Genomic DNA, 24,149 nt, shown 5'->3' with positions numbered 1-24,149 from the left:
CTGGTTCTGTTAATTTCACTCAGCATCAGTTGATGTAAGTCTCTCCAAGTCTCTCTGTCTTCCTCCTGCTGGTCATTTCTTACAGAGCAATAATATTCCATAACCTTCATATACCATAATTTACCCAACCATTCTCCTATTGATGGACATCCATTCATCTTCCAGTTTCTAGACACTCTGAAAAGAGGTGCCACAAACATTTTGGCATATACAGGTCCCTTTCCCCTCCTCAGTATTTCTTTGGGGTATAAGCCCAATAGCAGCAATGCTGGATCAAAGGGTATGCACAGTTTGATAACTTTTTGGGCATAGTTCCAAATTGCTCTCCAGAATGTTTGGATTCTTTCACAACTCCACCAACAATGTATTAGTGTCCCAGTTTTCCCACATCCCCTCCAACATTCATCATTATTGTTTCCTGTCATCTTAGACAATCTGACAGGTGTGTAGTGGTATCTCAGAGTTGTCTTAATTTGCATTTCTCTGATCAGTAGTGATTTGGAACACTCTTTCATGAGTGGATATAGTTTCAATTTCATCATCTGAGAATTGTCTGTTCATATCCTTTGACCATTTATCAATTGGAGAATGGTTTGATTTCTTATAAATTAGGGTCAGTTCTCTATATATTTTGGAAATGAGACTTTTGTCAGAACCTTTAACTGTAAAAATATTTTCCCAATTTGTTACTTCCCTTCTAATTTTGTTTGCATTAGTATTGTTTGTACAGAAACTTTTTAGTTTGATATAATCAAAATATTCTATTTTGTGATCAATAATGATCTTTAGTTCTCCTCCTGATCATAAATTCCTTCCTCCTCCACAGACCTGAGAAGTAGACTATCCTCTGTTCCTCTAATCTATTTATGATCTCATTCTTTATGCCTAAATCATGGACCCATTTTGATCTTATCTTGGTATATGGTGTTAAGTGTGGATCCATATCTAATTTCTGCCATACTAATTTCCAGTTTTCCCAACAATTTTTTTCAAATAATGAATTTTTATCCCTAATGTTGGTATCTTTGGGTTTGTCAAAGACTAGATTGCTATAGATGTACCCTTTTTTGTCCTTTGTAGCTAATCTGTTCCACTGATCGACCGCTCTATTTTTTAGCCAATACCAAATGGTTTTGGTGACTGCTGCTATATAATATAGCTTTAGATCAGGTACACCTAGACCACCTTCATCTGACTTTTTTTTCATTAGTTCCCTGAAAGACTAATTTTTAAAATAATATTATTTCCTAATTTATATGAACATATGCAAAATGAAATAAACAGAGCTAAGAAAATAATATCCAGCATAACTGTAACAGTTTAAGTAGAAAGAACAATACTACAACAAAAAATCAATAATGACAAAATGATAAAAGAGTGGGATTCAAATGAAGAAATATTATATGACATCCCTGACATCCCCAACCTATCCTTTTTGTGGGTTGTCTATAGTTACACATTATATATGTTTTCAAACTTTCTCAGTTATATTGACTTTTTATTTTGTTTTGTTTTGTTTTTCCCTAGTAAATTTATTTATTTTAATACACATTACTTTATGAATCATCCTGGGTGAGAAAAATCAGAGCAAAAGAGAAAATCATTGGGAGAGATTTTAAAAACTAGAAAAAAGAAGTGCACATAAAATGTGTTGGTTTTGATTCAGTCTCTTTAGTTCTTTTACTGGATATAATGGCATCCCAAAGTATATTGGGATTGCTTTAGATCATTGAACCACTGAGAAAAAAACAAGTCTTTCATAGCTGATCATTGCACCTCCTTACTATTACTGTATATAATGTATTCAATAGTGATTTAGAGCATTTTTTCATATAATTATAGATGGCTTTAATTTTGTCATCTGAAAATTGTTCCTATTCTTTGATCATTTATCAATTGGGGAATGACTTGTATTCTTATAAATTTGATATTTATATACATATACACTTACATATATATATATGTTTATAAATATATATAAAATTATATATTTTGGAAATGAGAACTTAATCAGAAATATTGGCTGTAAAGATTTTTTTCTTAGCTTTGTACTTCTCTTTTTATCTTGTTTCTGTTAGTTTTGTGCAAAATCTTTTTAATTTAATGTAATCAAAGGTATCCATTTTGTCTTTCATGTTTTCTAGTTCTTCTTTGGTCATAAATTCCTCCCTTTTCTAAAGGTCTGATAGGTATGCTATCATCCTTTGTGCCCAAATCATGTCCCCTCCCCATTTTGACCTTATTTTGGTATGGGGTGTGAGATGTAGATCTATGCTGAGTTTCTGACATATTATTTTCTAGTTTTCTCAGCAATTTTTATAGTTGTACTGACTTTTATCCCCCCCTCAAAAATAAAGTCACACAAGATAGTTTTAGGGAAGGGGAAAAGGATTGTATGGAAATACCATACTGATGTATGAAACAGAAAATCTTAATAAAATATTTACATGTTTTTTTTTTTAAATAAAATAGAGGAACAGAATGTTTAAGTTACTTGTCAATGTCACAATTAGTGATAGTTTAGAAACTATATTTCCAGTCTAATCACTTTTCCTGCAAATCTTACAGCATCTTTAATTTTAAATTATCTTGATTTACCTTTCAAAACCAACATATTCTCCTTATGATATTTGGCATATGATCAATTTATGGTTTTGATCAAGTCTTCCTGCTTTCCACATGCCCTTATCTAAAGATGCTCTTAAAAACTTTATCATCCCTTTTAGATTTCTGAACCCTCTCAAGGTTAGGTTTCTTTCTTAAGGACCATGCCTTACACCAAAACCGCTCTGATTCTCATGGATTGGATACCAATAGGCTCTAGGATAAGCACCATTTGGTTATAGTTTGGGTCTTGATTAACTCAGTTTGAATCTAAATAGCAATCATTTTGTAGTTGGCAAGAAACCCTGAGGATTTTCCCTCCCAGATCTATTTATTTGCTTAGAATTTTTTCTGCTAGAAGATTCTTTACTTAATTTGCTACCTAGCCTTAATCACTGAAAGGTTGTGACCTCAGTCAAACTGAGACCTATTGATGACTTTAGCTTAAAAAGGCTGAGATTTCCCATTGCAATCAGAGCCATCTCCAGACATTCTGATCTATATCTGGGCATTGGAGCCAGATGGTTCTCGAGGGGAAATTGAGGCAGGTGACTTTGCACAACCCTCCCATTTACTTGCATGTCATGATATCACCTCCCTGATGTCATGGTCCTCTTCAAGAATGAAGGACAACAATAATCTATAGGATAATTAGTTTTGTAGCATTAAATAAGATATTTTCAAAAACCCTTAAAACTATGGTACCATATATAGTATTACTTCCATCTAGGGGAGAAGGTAGGGGAAGTGGAGGGGGAATTGGAACACAAGGTTTTTCAAGGGCTAATAATGAAAAATTGTCCACACATATGTTTTGAAAAATAAAAATCTTTAATAAAAAAAAAAAAACAACAACTATAGTACCTTATTTCTTGCTGCTAATATAACCCATATCACTCTTACTGTAATAATTAAATTAAGAAACATTTATCAGTAATAAAGAGCAACTAATTGATTTAGAAAAGTGAGACAATCTTGCTCTATCTCTGTGTGACCATATTTGTCACTGTCTCTCTGCCTGTCACTCTGTTTTCTGTTTCTTTCTCTGCTTGTTGTGCTCTCTCTCTCTCTCTCTCTCTCTCTCTCTCTCTCTCTCTCTCTCTCTCTCTCTCTCTCTCTCTCTCTCTCTCTCTCTCTCTCCTCTTGTAATATTCTCCTTCCTAGAACCACTGCATGTTTTTGATTAAGACATGTCTATATTGGTGATGAGTTAACTTTAAAGTTACTAAGACACACATAAAGGATTGTCATTCTAGATATAAGAGGAATAAGATATTAAATTCTAGTTAACTGAGATTATCTGCCATATACTGTACCTTTCATTCCCTTCTTTTCCTTCATTATTCTTTGCTCTGCAATCCCAGTACATTCCTTTCTGCTGTCATTTAAGGCTTCTTTTTAATTTTAATTGCATTCTTTCTACTAGCTATGATATGAAACCCGGTTACCCAAATAAGGATATAAATTAAGCTTTTGTAAAGTTTTTGGGAAGCTGGAAAAAAATAAATTGAGTAGTAAAACAGCATTCATGACTTTCCCAGAGAATTCTAAGGATATATGCATCTTAAGAACCTCACACTTTTAAGGAAGGAAAGAGGTGCTAGGAAACCTGGGGTGAGGAGAGCTCCTAGGTAGGAAATCTGTTTATTGCACAATCAACAAAGAGTAAGCAACTAAAAGGTAATTGACAAGCCGTCTAGCTGTTAATTCAATGCAATGCCTCTGGCACTAGAGCATTTAAAGGAAGTGCTATACATTAATTAACTTCTGGTCTCTTCCTTCTAGAAAAGGGAAAGGTGAGCATTTGGGAAGATAGATTGAAGTCCCAAGTAAAAAAATCTCTTTAAAAAGTCTCTTCTCCCTAGGAATAATGAGAATAACCTCTTGGAACTTGTTCATTTCAGCCTAACATGATATGTCTAGTATCATCAAGGTGGTAAGAAGGGCTAGCAGAATAAAGGCAGATCATGGAGGAAGGAAGGAAAGACTTTCTGATATTTTCACATGGAATCTGCAGATAAAAGGTGTGTTGATCAGAATTTACCTGCATGATACAGTCATAAATAATATATTACACAAGTTAAAGACTAGAAAGTTCAAGTCTAGATTTCAGAATAAAAACTTTACAGAGCTAAATTAAAATTCAACTGATCCTGGCCTAAAACATATGCATGCAATATTTATCTATGTTTGTGTATATACATATATATATATATATATATATATATATATATATATATATATATATATATATATATATATATACACACACACATATAATAAGCAAATATTTATATTAGCTTATTCTCCATTAAGGCACTGTTTTAAGTGCTTTACAAATTATTACCTCATTTGATCCTCACAACAATCCTTTGAGCAAAGAACTTTTATTACTGCCATTTTACAGATGAAGAAACTGAGGCAAACAGGAGTTAAGTAATTTGTCCAGAGTGCTACAACTAATAAGTTTTGCCTTAGGCCAAATTTGAACTCAAGTTTTCCTTACTTCTGGTCCCACACTATATCCCATAGCTGTTCTGATAAAGCATATAAAAATAAAATGTATGTAAGAAATAAAATGGCCACCAATAATTATTAGTATAAGCACATTTTTTAAAATTAAAAATTACAAGCAAATGAATTATTTTTATATCTCTTAATAAATAATCATTATTTATATGTTAAATATACAATTAGTATGAAACACTATTATAATGAGGTTAAACTAAGTCAAGCATAATCAGTCAAAAAATCACCCCCAAGTAATGCATACTATATTAATGTATCTCTTCCAAAATTGAGACATTACATTAATCTAGAAAATTACACTGTTAAGATCAGTGCCTTGCCCTCCATTTAACCATTAGCACTAAATAATTACTTTTGGCTTATTAATTTGCACTCACTCTAGCATATTAGAGTAAAGCAAATAAATCCATACTTAGGTCAACTATAGGTGAGAGGACAAAAAGGCCTATTTATATAACTCACAAAAACCTGAAGACAATCTTGAGGGGGAAATGCTGCTCTCTGAACTGTTGCAGCTATTAAGTCGGGAATTGTGGTCTCGTCTAATAAATCATTACTCATTTTTAATAGTAATGCAGACATTATAATACATCTAATAACCAACACAGAATCTCATCTTTAATATCCATGATCAATGTGTTTAAGAGCTAGCTACATACTGCTTAGTGTTCATTCAAGAAATGAATCTTCTATACCCATTCTTAGTTCAAAGGACTTGTCCTGAAAGTTCTGTGGAATTCGTCCACAGGTCCATCACAACTCAGCTAGACTACTTTTAGGGATTGTTGTGCCCCTTGGTGACTAATCTTCTGATCATGAGCTATTGTGAACTGAGATATTCAGAGTGGATTGCTTGGGAAAGGGATAAATTTAGAATAATTATGTAAGTGGGTTTGAATAGTGCTGAATGAATCAAGTTAGCTGTTTCCTCATTTCCTCAGCAGTTAAATGGTATTATGGCAAAAGATAATACCAATATACCAAACTTTACAGGAATGCTATGATAATCAAATGAGCTAATGTGCCTAAAGTACTTTATAAACCTTGAAGTGCGACATACATCAGATAATATTATCATTTGCTAGGTTAGGACAAAGATGATATGAGATATAATTTGCTATTTGTATTCAAGGTCTTTGGAGTTTAATAGGCTTTTTCCAGGACTTATAATTCAATGGCATAGTCTTCGAGCTCCTGGAGCTCACCTTGAAACCATGATAAAGTTTTGAAGCAAAGCCCTTTAGTGGAAAAGAGAAACAACTAGATGGTGTTTATAGAGAGTTGGAGCTGGGGTTAGAAAGACTTGTGTTCAAAACTAACTTCAGAAAATTACTAAATGACACTAGATGATTAACTTAATCTTTGTATGCCTCAGTTTCTTAATAAGGATATCAATAGAATCTGTTTCCAAAGGATGTTGTGGATAAAAATGAGAAAACAATTGTAAACTCTTTGTAAAAAGAAGCACTATATGAATAATAGTTATTAAATACAAAAATAAAACAAACAACAATAATAAAAAAGAATAAAAACAAAAGGGGGAAGTTTTGTCCCCTCTAACAAGAATTCTATTTTCAAATGAGCTCCTAATATCTCCAAAGCTATCCTGTAATTGGTTTGAGAAATTGTGGTGGATTGGAAAACAATCACTTATCAGATGAAAAAGCAAGTGATCAATCTTCCTATTAAAAAAAAAAAAAAAAAGTAAATCTCTCTGGGTTTCTAAACCACTAAACAAGTCCCTTTTTGTAGTTATAGAGTTCTTAAGGATCACAACCAATCTACCAAAATTTATGCTACAATTATGTTTCTAGCCTACCTAAAAGAAAATAAATTTTTAAAAATTAGACAATGCTTAGAAATGTTTGAGGTTCCCAATAAAGTATTAGGTACTTGGATTGACTGGAAGTCAACTTTTGACTTACTGGACAATGGAAGTCAATTCTTCATATCTCAGACATTTAGACAAGAAATATAACAACTTTGGGGATTGTAATATAAAGCATCATATTTCAGGGTTTATATTCACAGTTGTTTTCATTTATTATGCTTTGGATATTTTGAATAGCTTAAAAATAGACTGACTTCATGAAGAAAACTGAATTTCCTAGAATCTTACTTAGTCTAAGTATTTGGTTCAGTAACTTCAGGAACTGAGTGAATAAATCAAATGTACTTAGACTAAAACCCTTGCCAGGTCTATTTTATAGATGAAATTTGGCCTACATATTGAGATGTTTAGATACTGATGGGTCCTTCGTCTGGACCTACTCTGGAACAGAATTTACAAAGAGATTGGTTCCAATTCAATATAACGGAAAACTTCCTAAAAATCAGAATTATACACAATGCACTAGGCTGGTTCATGTTAATGAGTTCACCACTGAAAATCTTCAAATGAATAGTGCTTAGGATTTAGATAGAAGATGCTTTCGGATAGTATATAGTCTAACCTTATTATCTTAATGATGAGGAAACTGAGTACTTACAAATTTAGTAATATGCTAATGGTCATAAAATTCTGTTAAATGGTCATAAAGTTCTGTTGGAATTCTAAAGCTTCTCTCCTAATAACTGGTTTAAGAGCTCTTTTTCTACCATATGGTTCTGAAAAATAATATAAATGAGATTAAAAATCTCTGTGTTCCTGGTATGTGATTCACCCCAGGGTCAAAGGGATCAAAGATTTTGAGAGGGTGCAGAAATCACATTGTCTTAACTATCATTTTATATATAAGAAAAACGAGGGCCATGGGAAGTTAAGTTAATAGTTTTTGGTCATATGGGTAATAAATATCAGAAGTAGAATCTGAACACAGTTCTTGCGATTCTATAGCCACTGAATATACAGAAAAGAATACTAAGTAAAATTTTTTTAAAAATCCCACTTAGCCACCCAGAAAAATGAGGAAAAATTGAACAGGATTACTATTGTAATACCAAAGAAACTGAGGCAGACAGGGATTGTTTTTTTTTAACTTTAATGTGGAGAGTTTAGGTTATCCAACTGAAAGGGACTCTTGTCCAAAGCATTTGGCGCAAATAAACTGAGGCAAGGAACTTATATAGGATTTTAGCTAACTAGAGTTTGCAAACAGAATACATAACTAGAGTATATACTCTTATGAGGAAACAAAAACAAATAAGGGGAGCAAAGTTACTGGGAGGATGGACAAGCCATTATTCCAGAAAAGGATCATAACTTAATCCTGACAGAAGAGGGGTCAAGATAAAAATGTCCTGGGCAGGAGACAGATAGGTGAGAGGCAATATTCAAATGGAGGGGGAATTATCACAGCAAGGATAGAGATAATGCACCTGAAGTTTATGACTCAATGGCATGTAAAGGCAATCAAAGCTTCAAGGTTTTTCTGGGCTCTTTTCGAAACCTAATTTTCAATCCTAATGTCAAGGAAAAGGGTAGGGAGGGGGGAGAGAGTTGGCTATTATTTTTTTTTTTATTCAGAGCTTAACACTATGTTCTCTTGATCTCCTAAGCTAAAGGGAAAATGCTGACATAGGTGAGAGGTTAAAGAGAGAGACATCTGGTACTACCTACTACAACCTAAGGAGAATATCACAGAAAAACACTAAAACAGAAGCAAATATTAATAGTGCACTCTTACTGAGAAGAAGGAGGGAAGGAAGGGAAGGAGGAGTTGAAGGAAAAAAGGGAGAAGGAGGAGAAAGCTAGAGAGGAATGAAAGGGAGAGGGAAAGAAGAAAAGGGAGAGAAGGAGGAAGGAAGGGAAGCAAATGAGAAGGAGGAAGAGAAGGAAAAATGAAGAAAGGAAGGGAAAGAAGAAAGGAGAGAAAGAGGGAAGGAGGTAGAGAAGAAAGCAGGCCATTTGAAGCCAATGAAATGTCTCAAATGAGAATATAAAGACAGTTTGGCCAGGTATAGTCTGCCAGAATTTTACCTACCACAGTACTGTAAAATTCACAGTATAAATAACTGATATTACAAAAGTCTCCATAGGGACAGTTGCTCATTGTAAAAATTGTGATTTTATTCGTTCTCTAATACAAATACCATTTGTCTCCCTTAAATTCTAAAGTACAGCTTTTCATGGTTTGAGCCCTGTGAGCCGAGGCCGTGACAATTCAGTGGAACTGAGCATGGGGTAGAATTCAGGTAGCTGAGTTACTAGATCATCTGAGCACAGGAAATAAGACAGGGAAATAAGATGATCTCATTTGAACAATTGGGCTAGTTTATAATGGAAAGGAACCTCTGATAAAAGTGTTACAATACTTTTGAATTTTGACAGGAAAACATCAATAAAATTGATTCAAATTATCTTGCCTCAGTTTCCCTGAATTGCTTTGTCTCAGTTCTTTGAATTGTTCTGCCTCAATTCTCATGGTTGCAACCCCCCTCCCCCCCATTGGGACTGATATAATTTAGGGCTGGCTACTCTAGATTATAGGGTGGGGGGTGAGGACTATAAATTCTTGTTAGGAGGACTTAGGAGCCAGAATGACTGAACTGCTCCTTATCTTCAGTTTACACATTTATATTTTATAACCTAGCTGCTGAGGCAGGACAATTTAGAGAAACTGAAGCAGGACAATTAGGGAAACCGAGGAAGGACAATAAAAGGGAACTGTGGCCCAACAAATTCACTAGAGAAGGAAGTGACAAAATAATCCAGTATCTTTTGCCAAAAAAATTCCATGGACACCAATGATATGATATGATATGGTCCAAAAAGTTACAAAGAGCGAAACCCTGCTGACCAAAAAAAAAAGAAAAAGAAGACTGAAAGTCATAGCCAATATATAAATAATGATCAAAAGAGAGTGTTAAGGATCCCAACTAAAAGCTTGGGGTCACAGACATGATGTCATAAGGGAATGTTTTTTTTTTTTTTTTTTAAAAGAATTAGCAGATTTGAATCCATATCCAAGTCAAAGAGCAAAATTTATTGTAATTGTAACACCAATTTAGTAAGCCACCAGAAGCAAGGAGACACATTTATCTAGTTCTTCATATTATTGATAGGCTAATTTTATGGCCTAGACATAGAATTGAGGAGTAGTCTCAGGAATTTGGTTACCAGCAAACCGAGGATTATCCTAAAGCCAGAAGACTTCAGTAGTAGAAGGACTCCCTGGAGTCCTTCTGGAAAGAATGTCTTCATCTCTGTTGTCTTGATGTGGGTTGTGCTCCCTTTAGGAAACTAATCCTTTCAGGGAATGATATGGGTTGTGCTCCCTTTAAGAAACTAATCCTTTCAGATTGATTTATTCCTTTCTGATTCCCAGTCCCTCCTAGCCAATGCTTTATCAATTCAAGAAGCTAGGACCTTTGATTCACAAATCCTGTAAAAAGCACCCTTTTGAATTCCAATAGGAGATCTGGGCTTGTCCCAGCCCCCACAGGATCTGAGCCAATTTGGGATATCACCCACAAGCCCTTTTAGCTATAAAAGAGCCAAACTGCAGCACTCTCTCTTTGCAGAGGTTCCAAATATGACAGCCTTACGCCTAGCATGCCAAGTATCTCTGCCCACTGGAATCCTATTTCTGGTGCCTTTTTAATCTCTACCTTCACCTTTTACTAACTAGACCTTAACTTTACTTCCAAATCCCATAATAAATCTCTTTTTATCAATCTAGGTTTTCGGGCCTGTAAATTCCTTTACAGGGCACTCTGTGCCATCACTAGACTGCATTTAGCTATGTATCCTTGCCCTGAACCAAAAGGGGCTACCCTTTACCTAATTCTTATCAGTCTGACCAATTTGTCCAATTGATAGTGGCAATTTCAGGATAAATGTGTTGAGTTTTAGCACCCAACATCAACATGTAGAAATGGTTGCTTTCTTTGCCAATGAACAAACTTAATGCACACTTTCCTTTCTACCCTTTAGGCCATATGGAGATCTATGAAGAATCTTTTTATGTTATTCTTTAAGAATTTTTTTTTTGTTTGTTTGTTGAAAATATGTTTCCAAGTGCTCAAAACAGTAACACAAGTTGGTAAGGAATTTGGAGCAGAAATTGGTTTTTAAAATGCTAGATGGGTTTTTTTGGTAAATAAAATTCATGAAAATATTAAAAAAAATTTGTCAGTCAAATGTATACCTACTCCTCTTTTCCATATTCCATATAATGGATACAATTGGATACAATATCCAAAATATACAAAAAAGACACAGAGAAGCAGAGACAGACACAGAGACACAGAGTTAGAGAGAGACACAGAGAAACACAGAGACAGAAAGACACACACACAGAGAAAAAAAGACAGAAAGAGACAGAGAAAGAGAATATCACAGTCTAGTGGGAATTCTGTCAAGCCTGAAGGGTACCAATTCTACAAGAACTAGGTTTTCTATGTTTCTGGTAACCAAGGAGCCACTTAAATGATTCAAAGCCTCATTCCTAAGATATATCAAAATTCAAGGGTTTCCTCCTTGCCCTCCATAAAGGGAAACCAATCCAGCCTAAAACACAGATGTTGCTCTTTCTTTATAAGGAAAAAAAAAAATAAGAAAACAGAAATTCAAGCTACTCAGTAGAGGAAAAATTAGAAAACTTGTACATATTTGCTTCTTTTCTTTGATAGGCAATATGTAGGTTCCAGACCCTGAAGCATCAGGGCACAGATTTTTTTTTTTTTTCTGTTAAGACATTTTTACTACTGTTGCTGATAGTATATGATAAAATATGTGCACATATACTGAATAGAAACTATAATAAACAAGGAATTTTAAACCCAAGAAAAGATTTCAAGGAAGACGGTTTGGGCCTTAAAAAGAAAAAGGAGCAGTAAACATTTAGAGGAGATAAATAACAATAGATACTAAAGAGAAATTATAATTTTCCACCAAGATCCTGCCTTTTCTTATATTTTGCTTCAAATATTATTTTCTTTTTATAGTTGATATGTAAAAATAAAGAATTAGTATAAAATTCATGGATTGATAAAAGTATTTTTGAGTAAATATTTAATAATTCACATCTTATTTATCATATGTCATGCAACAAAATTTTTAAATGTGCAATAAATAATAACAGCTTAAGAAGAGGCTTCATTATTGAGGAATAAAAGTTAGAATAAGAATATTATAGCCTTTATGATAAAAACTGAACTAAAATATGTTATTTTTGGTAAGTAGATTAAATTCTCCTTCATATTCCATTTATTAACACTAAACTTTCCCTATCCAACAATGTGAAAACTGTGCTAAGTAGCTAATAGTCTCAAAGAACAAATATTAAAAATACTATGAGATGGAGGGGATCAGATCTTAGACCTAAGTCTTGTAAGAAGACATAGGGTTTTATTTAAATTTGTTGAGTGAGTTAAAAGCACTGTAGGGCAGGGGAGGTCAAACCCTATGCCTGAGCCTCAGGGAGTCATGTGACCCACAGAAAGCAAAAAGCATCACTGACTTTTGGTCAATAGCTGCTTTCTTTCCAATTCATTCAATCGATTAAAAAAAAAAAAAAAAAAACAGGAAAGGGGGAGGCATACTTCCATTTTGGTGCTATATAGGTACCTTTCTGCCCTCAATACATGCCCACTCTAATCTGAACTACTCAGATTGTACATTGGTCCTCTACTTACAAGAACTGAATTAAAACTTTTTATGTTGTACAGAGAGATGCCTCCCCGTAGTCAAATTGGATAAGAGAGGTAATTTGTAATTCCATCCCACCCACTCTTTCTTTATCTTGAGTAGTGAATGCATGAAATATGGGTCAAAATTTTGTACTTATTAAGCAGTGATTACTTTTTATTGTCCACCATGGCTTGAATATAACCTCAGAATCTTTTGGATAATTTATTGTCAATATAATTGAAGATAGTGAACATGTAACAATGTAACATGTAACAATCAGGTTTTTATATTGTTATAAAAGTTCTGCTTGTTTCTTTCTAATTGTTTGAAAAAAAATTAAAAGTTGGAAAATTTACTAGGATTATTTCTACTACATTGAAAACACTTAAAGAAAATCACTAACCTTAAAGTATAATTATACATGTATATTTTATTTATCTATAAATGGTCATTGTACCTTATAAATATCCCACTCTTTATAAGAATTCTTCTGAAACTGAAAAAGGAATAATTTGTTTTGTAATGATAATTCTTTCTTTGTGGGGTGGGTATGGAAGAGAACTCAGTTGTCTAGGAAATATATTTTTATTATTTGTGCTCCATCATTTTAAGTAACATGCTCTGAAGTGGAGATTTATAGTGAAAATAATAGGACAAGGAAACTAGAATTTTTATTTATCAAATCATGTTGCATTACTGTTTTCAAAAAAAATCATCAACAAGTATTCTCCAGTATCCAACAATTAACATTTTCATTATCATTTTATTAGGCACAGAGAGTGATCTAGTTTTTGTCAGAGTCATTGTTAATATTGCCACATAGGCACACCTCCTATAGGTTAATTCAGAACAATCAATGGTGGAAAATCAAAGCATTGCACTATTAACATTTAAATGTGTTTACACTTTTTCACAAATCTTAGTTTTTTTCTTTATTTTGCATGTAACATTTTATGATGATCATTTTATGCTAATTATTATCTATTTAAATATATCTATCTACATTGATATTTTCTGAAAAACAAAGCAGTAGGTGGATTTAAAAAAATTTTGGAATGATAAATAACTCCAAAATTATTTTCCTTAGAGTCATTGTCCTTGGACAGTTTATATAGTTTGCCTTTAACTTTTTATTTCACTCCTTGCTGTAGCCACTGGTTAGTTCACCTCCCACCCATCACATTCTGTCTGCTAAAACCTTAGCAGGAGGTACCTGGCAGGAACATTTGCATTTTAATGGAAAACTCCTAAAGACCAAAAATTTTTAAAGACCCAAAGGAATGAATTTCTATGTAAGAATTTTAGGTGTGACAGGTGTTGATGTTCTTAGAATAGAGATCAATTTCAGTATCTAAAGTCAGGGCATATTTTTAACCAACTACTTTGACATTCTATTTTGACATAAATTGTAAGTCATTAAAAAAAAAAAAAAAATCCGCTCAGATATTCTTTGTGATCACTTCCTACCTCCTACATGATGTGTATTCAATATCAAATGATTATTTTTCTCCTATATTAATAACTATTTTCTATTAAGGAGATCCAGAAATTTTTCCTTTCTTACTTCTTCAATCTCTACTAGGTCAAAACAGTTCCAGACCAAAGTAGTTGATACTGAGATTGCACTAACATACTCTTCAGTTAACTACCTAGAATTATGTCTCAAATTTCTCATTCATCACAAATTTTTCTGTTTCTTGTGAAAGATTATGGTGGAAGTTTTGATTTCTCTTCTCCCATCCCCATTCAAAACAGTTCTAGGAATAGTACACTCACATCTTAGTATATTAGAGGTTTTGCAGATAGGGCCAGATACAGTTTAAAGTAGGTTTCTTTAGCCATAGCATTAAAAAAATAATAATAATATATATATATAGATATATATAGATATATAGATATATCACTGGTTTAGAGAGATGCAAATTGTTATCTCTATTCAGAAACAGAGATTTTCAATTGTCTTCACTGTGATCATTCACAAAGAAGTGGGATAGCCATCCAAACCATCTGAAAAGGACAGGATTTCCCAGGAATCAAAATCTGTCCCTATCACAAGAAGTAATCCCATTGAAGCATGCATTTTGGCCTTATGTGGATTGTAGGAGTTGTAGCCCCTCAAAAAACATCATACAGAATCTTGTACACCTGCTTCTAGCCTCAGGATGGGGAGTTTCATCCAGAAAGATTGGTCCCTGATCCAGTTACTCACTTAAAAGTTTAAAAAGGGATTCTGCTCTGACAGACAATTTTATTTTTCTGTTTGCCAATTGTTTCAGGATCCTTTGAGCTTTCCCTTAAACTACCCAGTGACTCAGGAGAAAAGAACAGTGTTTTATCCAAAAAAGATTAGTCACTAAACCAGTTATCCACTTTATAAAACTTAAAGAAAGTGATTTTTCTGTCAGACAACTTTATTTTTCTGTTTGCCAATTGCTTCAGGGTCCTTTGAGCTTTCCCTTGGACTATCTAGTAACTCAGGAGAAAAGAAAGCTCTATCTTCTTCTTTTGGCAGCTATGTCTATTTTTCTTGGTGAGCCTGAGCATGTTCTCCAGGTCCTCACTGGCTCCTTTGCTTGGTGTTTCCTTCTGTGACCACAGACAGCCAATAATGAGAAATGGGGAGTTTAGTGGGGAACTCAGTGGGAGTGGGAAGTTTGGGTTATCTTTAATCAGATCTGATTGACATCAGGAGAAAATTATAACCTCCTCAGAAAAAAAAATGTTCACTGACAAAGAGATGGTTTGTCAGAATATAGTGACTTTAATGGAGTAATACAGAAAAGTATCAAGATGAATATGAAATGCCACTTCAGCTGTCCCAATTTAAGTATCAAATTTCTGAAAGAATATAATAGAACTTATGGTTTCTTTTTTCCATATTTTAAAACATTGTTGATTTCTTCCTTGGAATATCTGTTCTTTTTCTTTATTTTAAGCATTTTTTTTTTTGGTGGTAAAATATAACAATCCTAAATCTGAGGGATTTTGCTTCCTGAATACTTTTCTGATTTCTTTGGATAGATCATAGATGGGAACAAATACATAACTTTTAGGTGGTTTTTCCAGAGGCTGTAAAGAGGTAGAGAATACAAAAAAGAACCTGAATCCTTTTTTTAGACCTCAGTTTCTCTGAACAATGAACATGACCTGTGTGAGTCTAAAGAGAGTGTTCCCTATTGGGATAAAATATAGCACTACACCTATTACTTTTTGGCTATTACTTTAGTATCATCTATGCCATCTCTAAACTTTATTTGGCTACGCTAAAATGAATAGAAATGCAGGCTTAGGGAGTGAATTCTTTTTATAGGTTTTTCACTCCTGACAATATGAGAATATTGTTATAATATTATTGAAAAATTCCCCCTCTTGGAAAAATTAGAACAAAAGTTTTGGCAATTGTCAATGTTGTAAAATTACCCATGCATATATCTGGTAAATAAAAATTATTAAAATATAAAAAAAGAAAAAAAAAGACTTAAACATTAACAACAGAAGAAAATAAAGCTTTCAAATGTAGTAAACTGGTTCAGACATCTATTAATAAATACTGCAAAAGTAAGAAAGAAAAAAAAAAGAAAAATTCCTCCCCTTATAAATCTATAGGAATTCCATTTTTCCAGAGGGACTAAGGTTTTATTACTATTTGTTACTATATACATTTGTATTCAACATTCTATCTTATGCTAATATATAGTTAATATGTGAAAAATGAAATGAAAGTAAGTCTTAATAGAATTTCAGAGTTGGACAAGAGCTCAAATATCATGTGATTCAAATCCATCTCATAAAAGAGTATCCTCTGTAGTAGCATTTCCATAACTATTTTCTGTGGAACCATATGTTCAATATGATATAAATGCAAGCTTTGGGAAAAACAAATTATATTTTTTTTCTTTAAAGAATTAATCATGAAATTATACATTACTCAAAACACAGAATACATATCAATGTTTTGACATGAAATCAACTCTATGTGCCTCAACTTTTTCATGAATCTGCTTTATCTTGGTATATTCCATACAACTAAAGAAATATTTTGGGTTCCATCAACATATGAAAACTCCAAAAGTATTCTAGGACTAAACAGTTTAAAACATCAAGTCTAAGCTTCAATATGTCCAGGAATAAAAAGTTCACTATTTCATAAGTGTAGAGGGCTGCAGATAGTGGCCCTATCTGCTACTATCCCAGAGATTTTTTGAACTCTGAGTAAGGTATAAGACCCTTCAACCCCTGAGGGAATATGCTAACAATGTCTGATTTGGCTCCCCATCTCCCTTTGGTGCTTCCTGAGAAATCAGGGAGGGCATGACCCTCTGTGTTCTACTTGAAGCAAGGGATACTTACTGTAAAGAGGAATTTAAATATCAATAGCAGGGTGCTTATAGTTAACATTTGCTCAGTGTGCTTTGGTGTTGTGGTGATATAATGGTTCTCTAGTTGGCGCACACTCAGTGTCCTCTAATTATGTTATCATACTAAGGTATTTAGGGGCTGAGAGGACTTGAAATAAGGGGATTCCATCTTTGACTATCCTTGTAGGTCTCCTGCCTTCTTCACTCCTGCACTAAGACTATGGACTCCAGCTGGTCTCGAGATGCTCTAGAGAGCTATTCCGGGTGGTATATTTTAGCACCCTAGCATGGTGGCTCTAGAAACCATAGTACATTTTGGCACCCCAATTTGGGGGGCTCTAGAAACCACACTACAATAAGGAAGGTAATTTCACTTTTGAAGAATGGTACAAATTACTCCTTATAAGGAAATACAATTTTTTATCCCTGTAATACACTTCTTGCTCTTAGTTCTGCCCTGTGAAACAATATGAAATACCCATAGTGTGTCCCATCCTCTGGGAAATGGAAAGGGGACGATGGTGAATGGGCAAACATTTAAACTAAAATATAATTTATACTTGGGGAAAAGGTCACAATCCAAGGAAGCACATCAATGGCCTAGCTAGGTCAAGAATAAAGTTATCTTGGGAGCAATGGACAAGAAAATGATATGGAAATGAAAAGTCTTGGGGGCAGAACAAAGATTTCTAATTAATACATTCTACAAAAGATATAAAAGTTCTCAGAGGCAAGAAGCTATTGTATACTTTAATGATGTCATCACACGACAATGACAAGCACAAATTTGACTTAATTCTCACACAAAATTCATGTCTCCAAAGATCCATTTTTTTTAAAATAATGAAAGCATATATGCTCTTCTTGATTGCTCAGCCCTTAAACAAATTTACTATGGCCCCTCTAAATTTTCTCATGCTGGTAAGGCCATATCAGTCGACATGAATCATTATCTTCTTGATAATCCTTCAAATATTTGAAGATAACTCTTTCTTGGCCAAATATCAACAGTATGTCAGCATCTAGGTAATTCTCCTTTGGACATATTGTAGTTAGGGAATATCCCTTTTCAAGTACTGCATTCTGAACACAATTATCTACATGGAATCTGAGCAGGCCATAGTAAAATAGATCAACCATCTTCTCATTAATGGAATCCAAAACTATATCTGTACAATATGCACATTTTTTCAGGTTGTATTGTTTGTGTCTAAATCTAGTAAAATAGCATAGAAAGGAGCTTTTATATATTGGATAAAGTATTTAACTTTGTTTAAAGAAGAAAAACAAAAACAAAAATTCATTTCCTGGAGACAAAGCAGTACACCAATTACTTCTCAAGGATCATAGAGGTCACAGTTATCAAAAGTCTCATAAAACATGAACTTAGGAGTGGTTTGAGTTTTCAGAGAAAAACAGAGAGCGAGTCATTGTACATTTTAATGATGTCATCATGTAATGATTACAAGCAAAGGTTTGAGAATTTGTTCTTGTTTCCAAATCTAATGGCTATACTTTATGATTTTGTTGTTGATTTAACAAAAAATGAAATTTCATCTTAACTATGATGGAAAAAGAAATGTGTATTCTTCATTAAGCACTTAGACAATTTCTGTTGGGCAACACAAAATAATTTTATATAACATTTAGAATTTTTTCTAACTGAATCATCAAAATCAAAGAGAAATATATTTATAGCTTTATAATAGAAAACAGGCAGTTATATTTTATACAGTCTAAACTCACCCACACCCACAGACACACACTATTCTAATATGTTGTAAATGCCTGTGAAATGTGGTATTGTCCTTTACATTAAAAGAGGACAAAAATGACATCACTATGTTAAAGTTAAGATACAATGTATCTGACTGTGGCTAATCAGACCACTGAACTTGGAAAACTGTAGCCCAGATCAGGCATAATGGACATTTGGAGTATAGCATGGCATTCCTGCATCAAAAAAGTTACTGTGCTTTATAAGCAAAGCAAAATTGCAGTGGTACAGAAAATTATGAGATGTGCAAATTTAGAAACATCTCCGCTCCAAATGCCTGTGAAAAGTACAGGTATAATAATGTACCTTCTGAACTACTCCAGGTGTTAAGCTAAATGATGATAACCATTAGCAAAATTGATGGATAACCAGTTTATATGTTATAAATTACAAAGTTATATTAGTATACCATTGCAAAAATATGAAAACTCTGAATCCAGTAACTCAGTCTTTGTGTAATTTAGACTTCTTGGAGTTGCTTCAGTTTGTTTAGCCAGTGTATCAAAATAAATGAAGATGGGGAATTAAACCTTACCATCATATAGAAATAGAAATGTGACCCATACTTTCCCACTCTCATTGTCCCACTTCATTTCAGCAGACTGTCCACAATGGTTTCCTGCCCACTTATTAAAAATTGAAAGGTAACAGCTATAAAATGTTAGAAACCTAATAGGCAGCCCATTTATAGCATATGTGGAAATTTTATGCTTCTCTGGAGTTCTGAAAATCATATATAACTAACTTTTTTTGTTGTTGTTCTGATGGATGGTTGCTTGTACCATACCTGTCCATTTCAACAGTAATTGAGTACAAGGCTCTGAAATAAAACTCCACTCTTGCCACCTTGACAAGTTATGACTTTGTGAGAAAATCATTAGTTGTATAACATCCACAAAAGGGTCTGCTTCTCTTGGGAAACAAAACAATTATGGCCATAAATTCATAAAAAGTTGATAAGCTTATAAATAAATTCAGTAAATAAGACATGTTTTTCTTTCCGTAAAAAGCTGATGATTTGAATCATAATTATTTCTTTAAATATGTAATATTTAGAAAAAAATATTTTAAAGAATCTTATTCATTATAGTGCCACTAAAGATACCCTGTATCTTTCTGAATATCTGTCTTCTGTACACATAACGGAAACAACAATTTGAAAATTTTCATAAATAGCTACAGACACAAAAGTTTAAAAGATTGTTCACCTTCGACCTTTTACACAAATAAAATATTAATAAAATTATTTTTGAAACAATTAGAAGAGTAAATGGTTTCAGGGATACACTTATTTGATAAATCCAAGCAAAGAAGCATAAGTAAGATAAACAAATCCTACATGGTAAATTGAAAATACTGAAAATGATATGATGATCATCCTCTTCTTCTTTCTCATTCGTGCATAGTAATGGCCAAATTTCTCACTTGGCAAGTAAATTTATCCTCTCTGCACATTAGGAAAATTTAGTAAATGTTGCTAACATACACATATACACAGTGATACATAGGTCACCAGCAACAGCTACCTTCCAATTCTTTGCTTCCCACATCATTTTTGTCTATTATTATATTGTCAGAAAACAGATTTCTCAACAAGTGTTTTGGGGGGATTTCTTGTTTGTATTTTTGTTTTTCTTCACTGTTGCTTGGTCTGTATTACTTGAATCATTTACGTTCCACTAATAAATTCAGAAAAGCTCTCCTAAAGAAGCAAGAAGGTATATGAAATCTTATAATGAACTGAGAACTAATGATGTGAATAAGTACTTTGTTTTAAATTCTAATGAGAACCAAAACAAACATGCCAGATGGAACTCAGCATCTTTTAGAAGGATTTCCTCAGACAGAGAGAATTATTTTATTCATGTAGATACATCATTTACTTCTATACAATTGTATTTGGTGTGTTCAATATGGTCTCCTGGTAATTCAAAACTCAAAAGAAAAAAATGCTTATGATAACGAGGATAGTTTTACTTTATTGGAAATTGATGGGGAGAGAGACAGAGAGAGAGAGAGAGAGAGAGACACAGAGAGAGACAGAGAGAGTGAGACAGAGAGAGTGAGAGAGAAGAGAAGAGAAGAGAAGAGAAGAGAAGAGAAGAGAAGAGAAGAGAAGAGAAGAGAAGAGAAGAGAAGAGAAGAGAAGAGAAGAGAAGAGAGAAAGAAGAGACAGAAACAGGGAGACAGAAAAACACAGACCGATAGAGAGAGATGCATTTGGGAAAGCCTGACTATATAACTGTTCAATTACATGTAAATGTTAAGTGATTAGTAGGAACAACCCGAATACCTCAGAACTGCTGTGCTTATTATATATACCCATTATGTCACCATTTTTCATTTTGGTACAAGGAAAGAAAGATAGAAGATTGGTAGAATAATAGGAGAAAGCATTTCTAGAATTTGAACTCACATTTTTTATTTTTTTTACATTTGTACATTTGAACTTTCCACATATTTTCCTGCTCTTCATTTCACTAAGCAGAGTCTGACCAATGAGTAAAGTGAAATCTACTTCATTCTATGACTACATTACAGAACCAAAAACAGAGTTGTTTTATTATTTGCATAGCATTATTGCGATTTCAGACTATCAATTTAACATTGCCTACCACATTACTTTTTAAGATGTTATGCGGATGCTTATCATTTCCATATCTTATTATTCTATGTTCAATGATAGCTAAAGTAACAAAACCATTTCATAAAATTAATCACTGAGAAATGAATGAGCCAGAGAGAAATGACTACTCAACCAGAATATGCACAAATAGATCCAACTGGCCACTGAAACACATTTCTATTCTTTCTAAATCTCCAATTCCTTTAACATTCCTCCTGTCTAATTGTGTACCACAATGATTTGCTTTCAACTCCAGTTGAGCTGTGACTTTCATTTCACTTTGCACATTGACTCTTCAAAGAAAGCATTAATATAAATGACTTACAGTTTGTGACTTTCAAAACACGTTTTACTTCTCCACTTCCTGATCCTCCACAACCATCTTCATCATCACAGTCTCCACTGACTTGATCATCTATGCGTGCTCCACTGCCTACTTGGAGTAGATCCCATCTCTCAGGTTTTGGAATAGATCTGCCCCGGAGTAACTAGTCACAAAGAGCAAATAATAATAATAATAATATGAGAGAGAGGCTTATGAGTTTTTTAAATTAAGAATTAGTTAAATGCATCTGATGTTTCATCTAAAAATATAACAAAACCAGTCATTTTCAATGATTATGATAATGAATAATATTACATAAAGAATATATGATAGTCTTAATAAATCCAGTACTCTATAATGCCATGCTGTAACAATCACCTTCTTCAGTCATCATTATTTCTTATATGCAATTGTCTTATTAGCAATAGCTATTCTCTGGCAGTGAATGATAACAACTTTCAAAAGCAAACTAAAAATAATATAGCAAACAAAAATATACAAGCATTCACAGGTTACTACATTGACTATAAAATCTATTTTTTCTTAAAAAAATGTTTTTGACAGTAATCTTAACCCATTTAGAAAAGAAGTGACCCACAGGATAGCTGCTATCTGAGAATTCCTTTAGGAATTAAGAAAGAAGGAAATAAATTCAAATTTTCCAAAGGTCAATATATGGAATATAATAGTTCCATATTTGAATTTGAACTTTTTCTTTCTAGCATGGTAGAAAATTTACCAAAACCAAACCCATTTTTGAGACAGCTAGAAAAGGAAAAAAGAAAAACATCAGCAGCTTACAATTCAAAATATCTAAAAATTATTTTATTTCGAGCAATAATATATCTGAAAAATAAGCTTTTTTCAAGTATACATTTTGAGGCTATGCAGAAATAAGGATTAATAACTCATAAAGAATAGCCAAGGGACAGATTCTGAGAAATGGCTGAGTAGGCCAGAAAATTTCAAGCTCTCCAGATTTCTCCCACAAACAATAAATTTACATCTATGGGTAAACATAGACTCATGAAAACCAAAGAAAATTTGGGGGAAAATGGAGGAGTCCTGGGATAATCTGAGAAGATCAGAAGAAAGATTTAAGAATGGGGATTAACAAATTTGAAGTACAAACACTTTCAGGCTAGCTCTACAGAAAAAAAAGTGGGTAACTCTGGATCTAGCTGGGTTTGCCTGGACCCTTCACTTGAGCCACAGGAATTTTCACCTCCTGGACAGCATAGGGAATGGGGATCTGAATTTGCGAACCTCTGCTGAATAGGAACTCCAGGCCTAGCTGTGCTGCTGAGCTATAGTTCTGAGTGGGAAGAAATCAGCATACAAGGTGAGTGTAAAAGCAGTGGGGTAGGGATGCTGCTTGCTGTGGGAACTTGCAGGAGGCCAAAGCTTTTGGTTTGATGTTCCAGAAGGTAAAGGCACCATCCTTCCAAATACAGGATTAGAAATGCTTACACTAATGCTTTTTTTATTTGTTTATTTGTTTGTTTTTTATGAGCAAAGAAGAAAGAACCCAACCATAGAAACTTACTATGGGAATAGGAGAGACTGAGGTTCAATTTTGGAGGAGGTCAGTGAAGTAAAATAAAGTTTATTTTGTTCCAAAGAGTAACAAAGTGGCTACCTGCCCAGAAAGAATGAACTTAGAAAAGAAATTAAAAATCAAGTGAGAAAGATTAAGGGAAAACAAAAATAAATAAATAAAAACCATCCAAGAAAAACAAGATTATGAAAAAAGAAGTTAACCAATTCCGAAAGGAGATAGAGTCCTAAAGAAGAAAATAATTCTTTGAAAATTAGAATTGGGAGCCAGTGAAACTATGAAAGATGAAGAACAAAAGCAAAACAAAATATGAAGAATAAAAAAAACAACAGAATTTGAAACATCTTAAAAGAAAGACAATAGATCTGGAGAATAGGCCAAGAAGAGAAAATATGAGAATAATTGTACTACATGAAAGTTGTGACAAAAAAAAAGAACTTTGACACAATAATGCAAGAAATAACCAATGAAAATTATTCTAGAGTGTTAGAACAGGAGGGGAAAGTAAGAACAGAACAAATCCATCTATCACCACCTCAAAAAGATACTTGTTGAAAACACATAAGGATATTATTGACAAATTTCAAACACCCAGATCAAAGAGAAAAATTATCCACTATAGTGAGCAAAATTTTCCATAATATTAGACAAAATTATTCTTAATATTGAGTGAAAAAAATAGACATTCAACAAACTTGAAGATTTTTAGGCCTTTGTCTCAACCAAACCAAACTTATTAAAAAATTTAAGAGCTAATATCAAAGATTAATTTCAAAGAACTCAACATAGACAAATTGCT

General features: G+C 33.3%; 1 protein-coding gene across 2 annotated transcripts in view; it reads right to left on the bottom strand.

Annotated features, from left to right (window-relative positions):
* Positions 1-24,149, bottom strand: part of GPC5 (glypican 5) — a 1,091,572-nt gene that overhangs the window by 63,588 nt on the left and 1,003,835 nt on the right. Inside the window, exon 7 of one of the 2 annotated variants that reach the window (XM_074299350.1) lies at positions 21,793-21,955. In XM_074299350.1, the coding sequence (XP_074155451.1) occupies positions 21,793-21,955 (163 nt within the window). Of the gene's footprint in view, positions 1-20,940; positions 21,956-24,149 lie in introns of those variants that run through there. The other variant, XM_074299349.1, reaches the window with a different exon arrangement.

The sequence above is a fragment of the Sminthopsis crassicaudata genome, chromosome 3 (genome assembly GCF_048593235.1).
Source record: "Sminthopsis crassicaudata isolate SCR6 chromosome 3, ASM4859323v1, whole genome shotgun sequence".
Classification (NCBI taxonomy): Eukaryota; Metazoa; Chordata; class Mammalia; order Dasyuromorphia; family Dasyuridae; genus Sminthopsis; species Sminthopsis crassicaudata.
The sequence above is the reverse complement of the archived record's forward strand: the minus strand, read 5'-3'. Positions and strand labels throughout refer to the sequence as shown.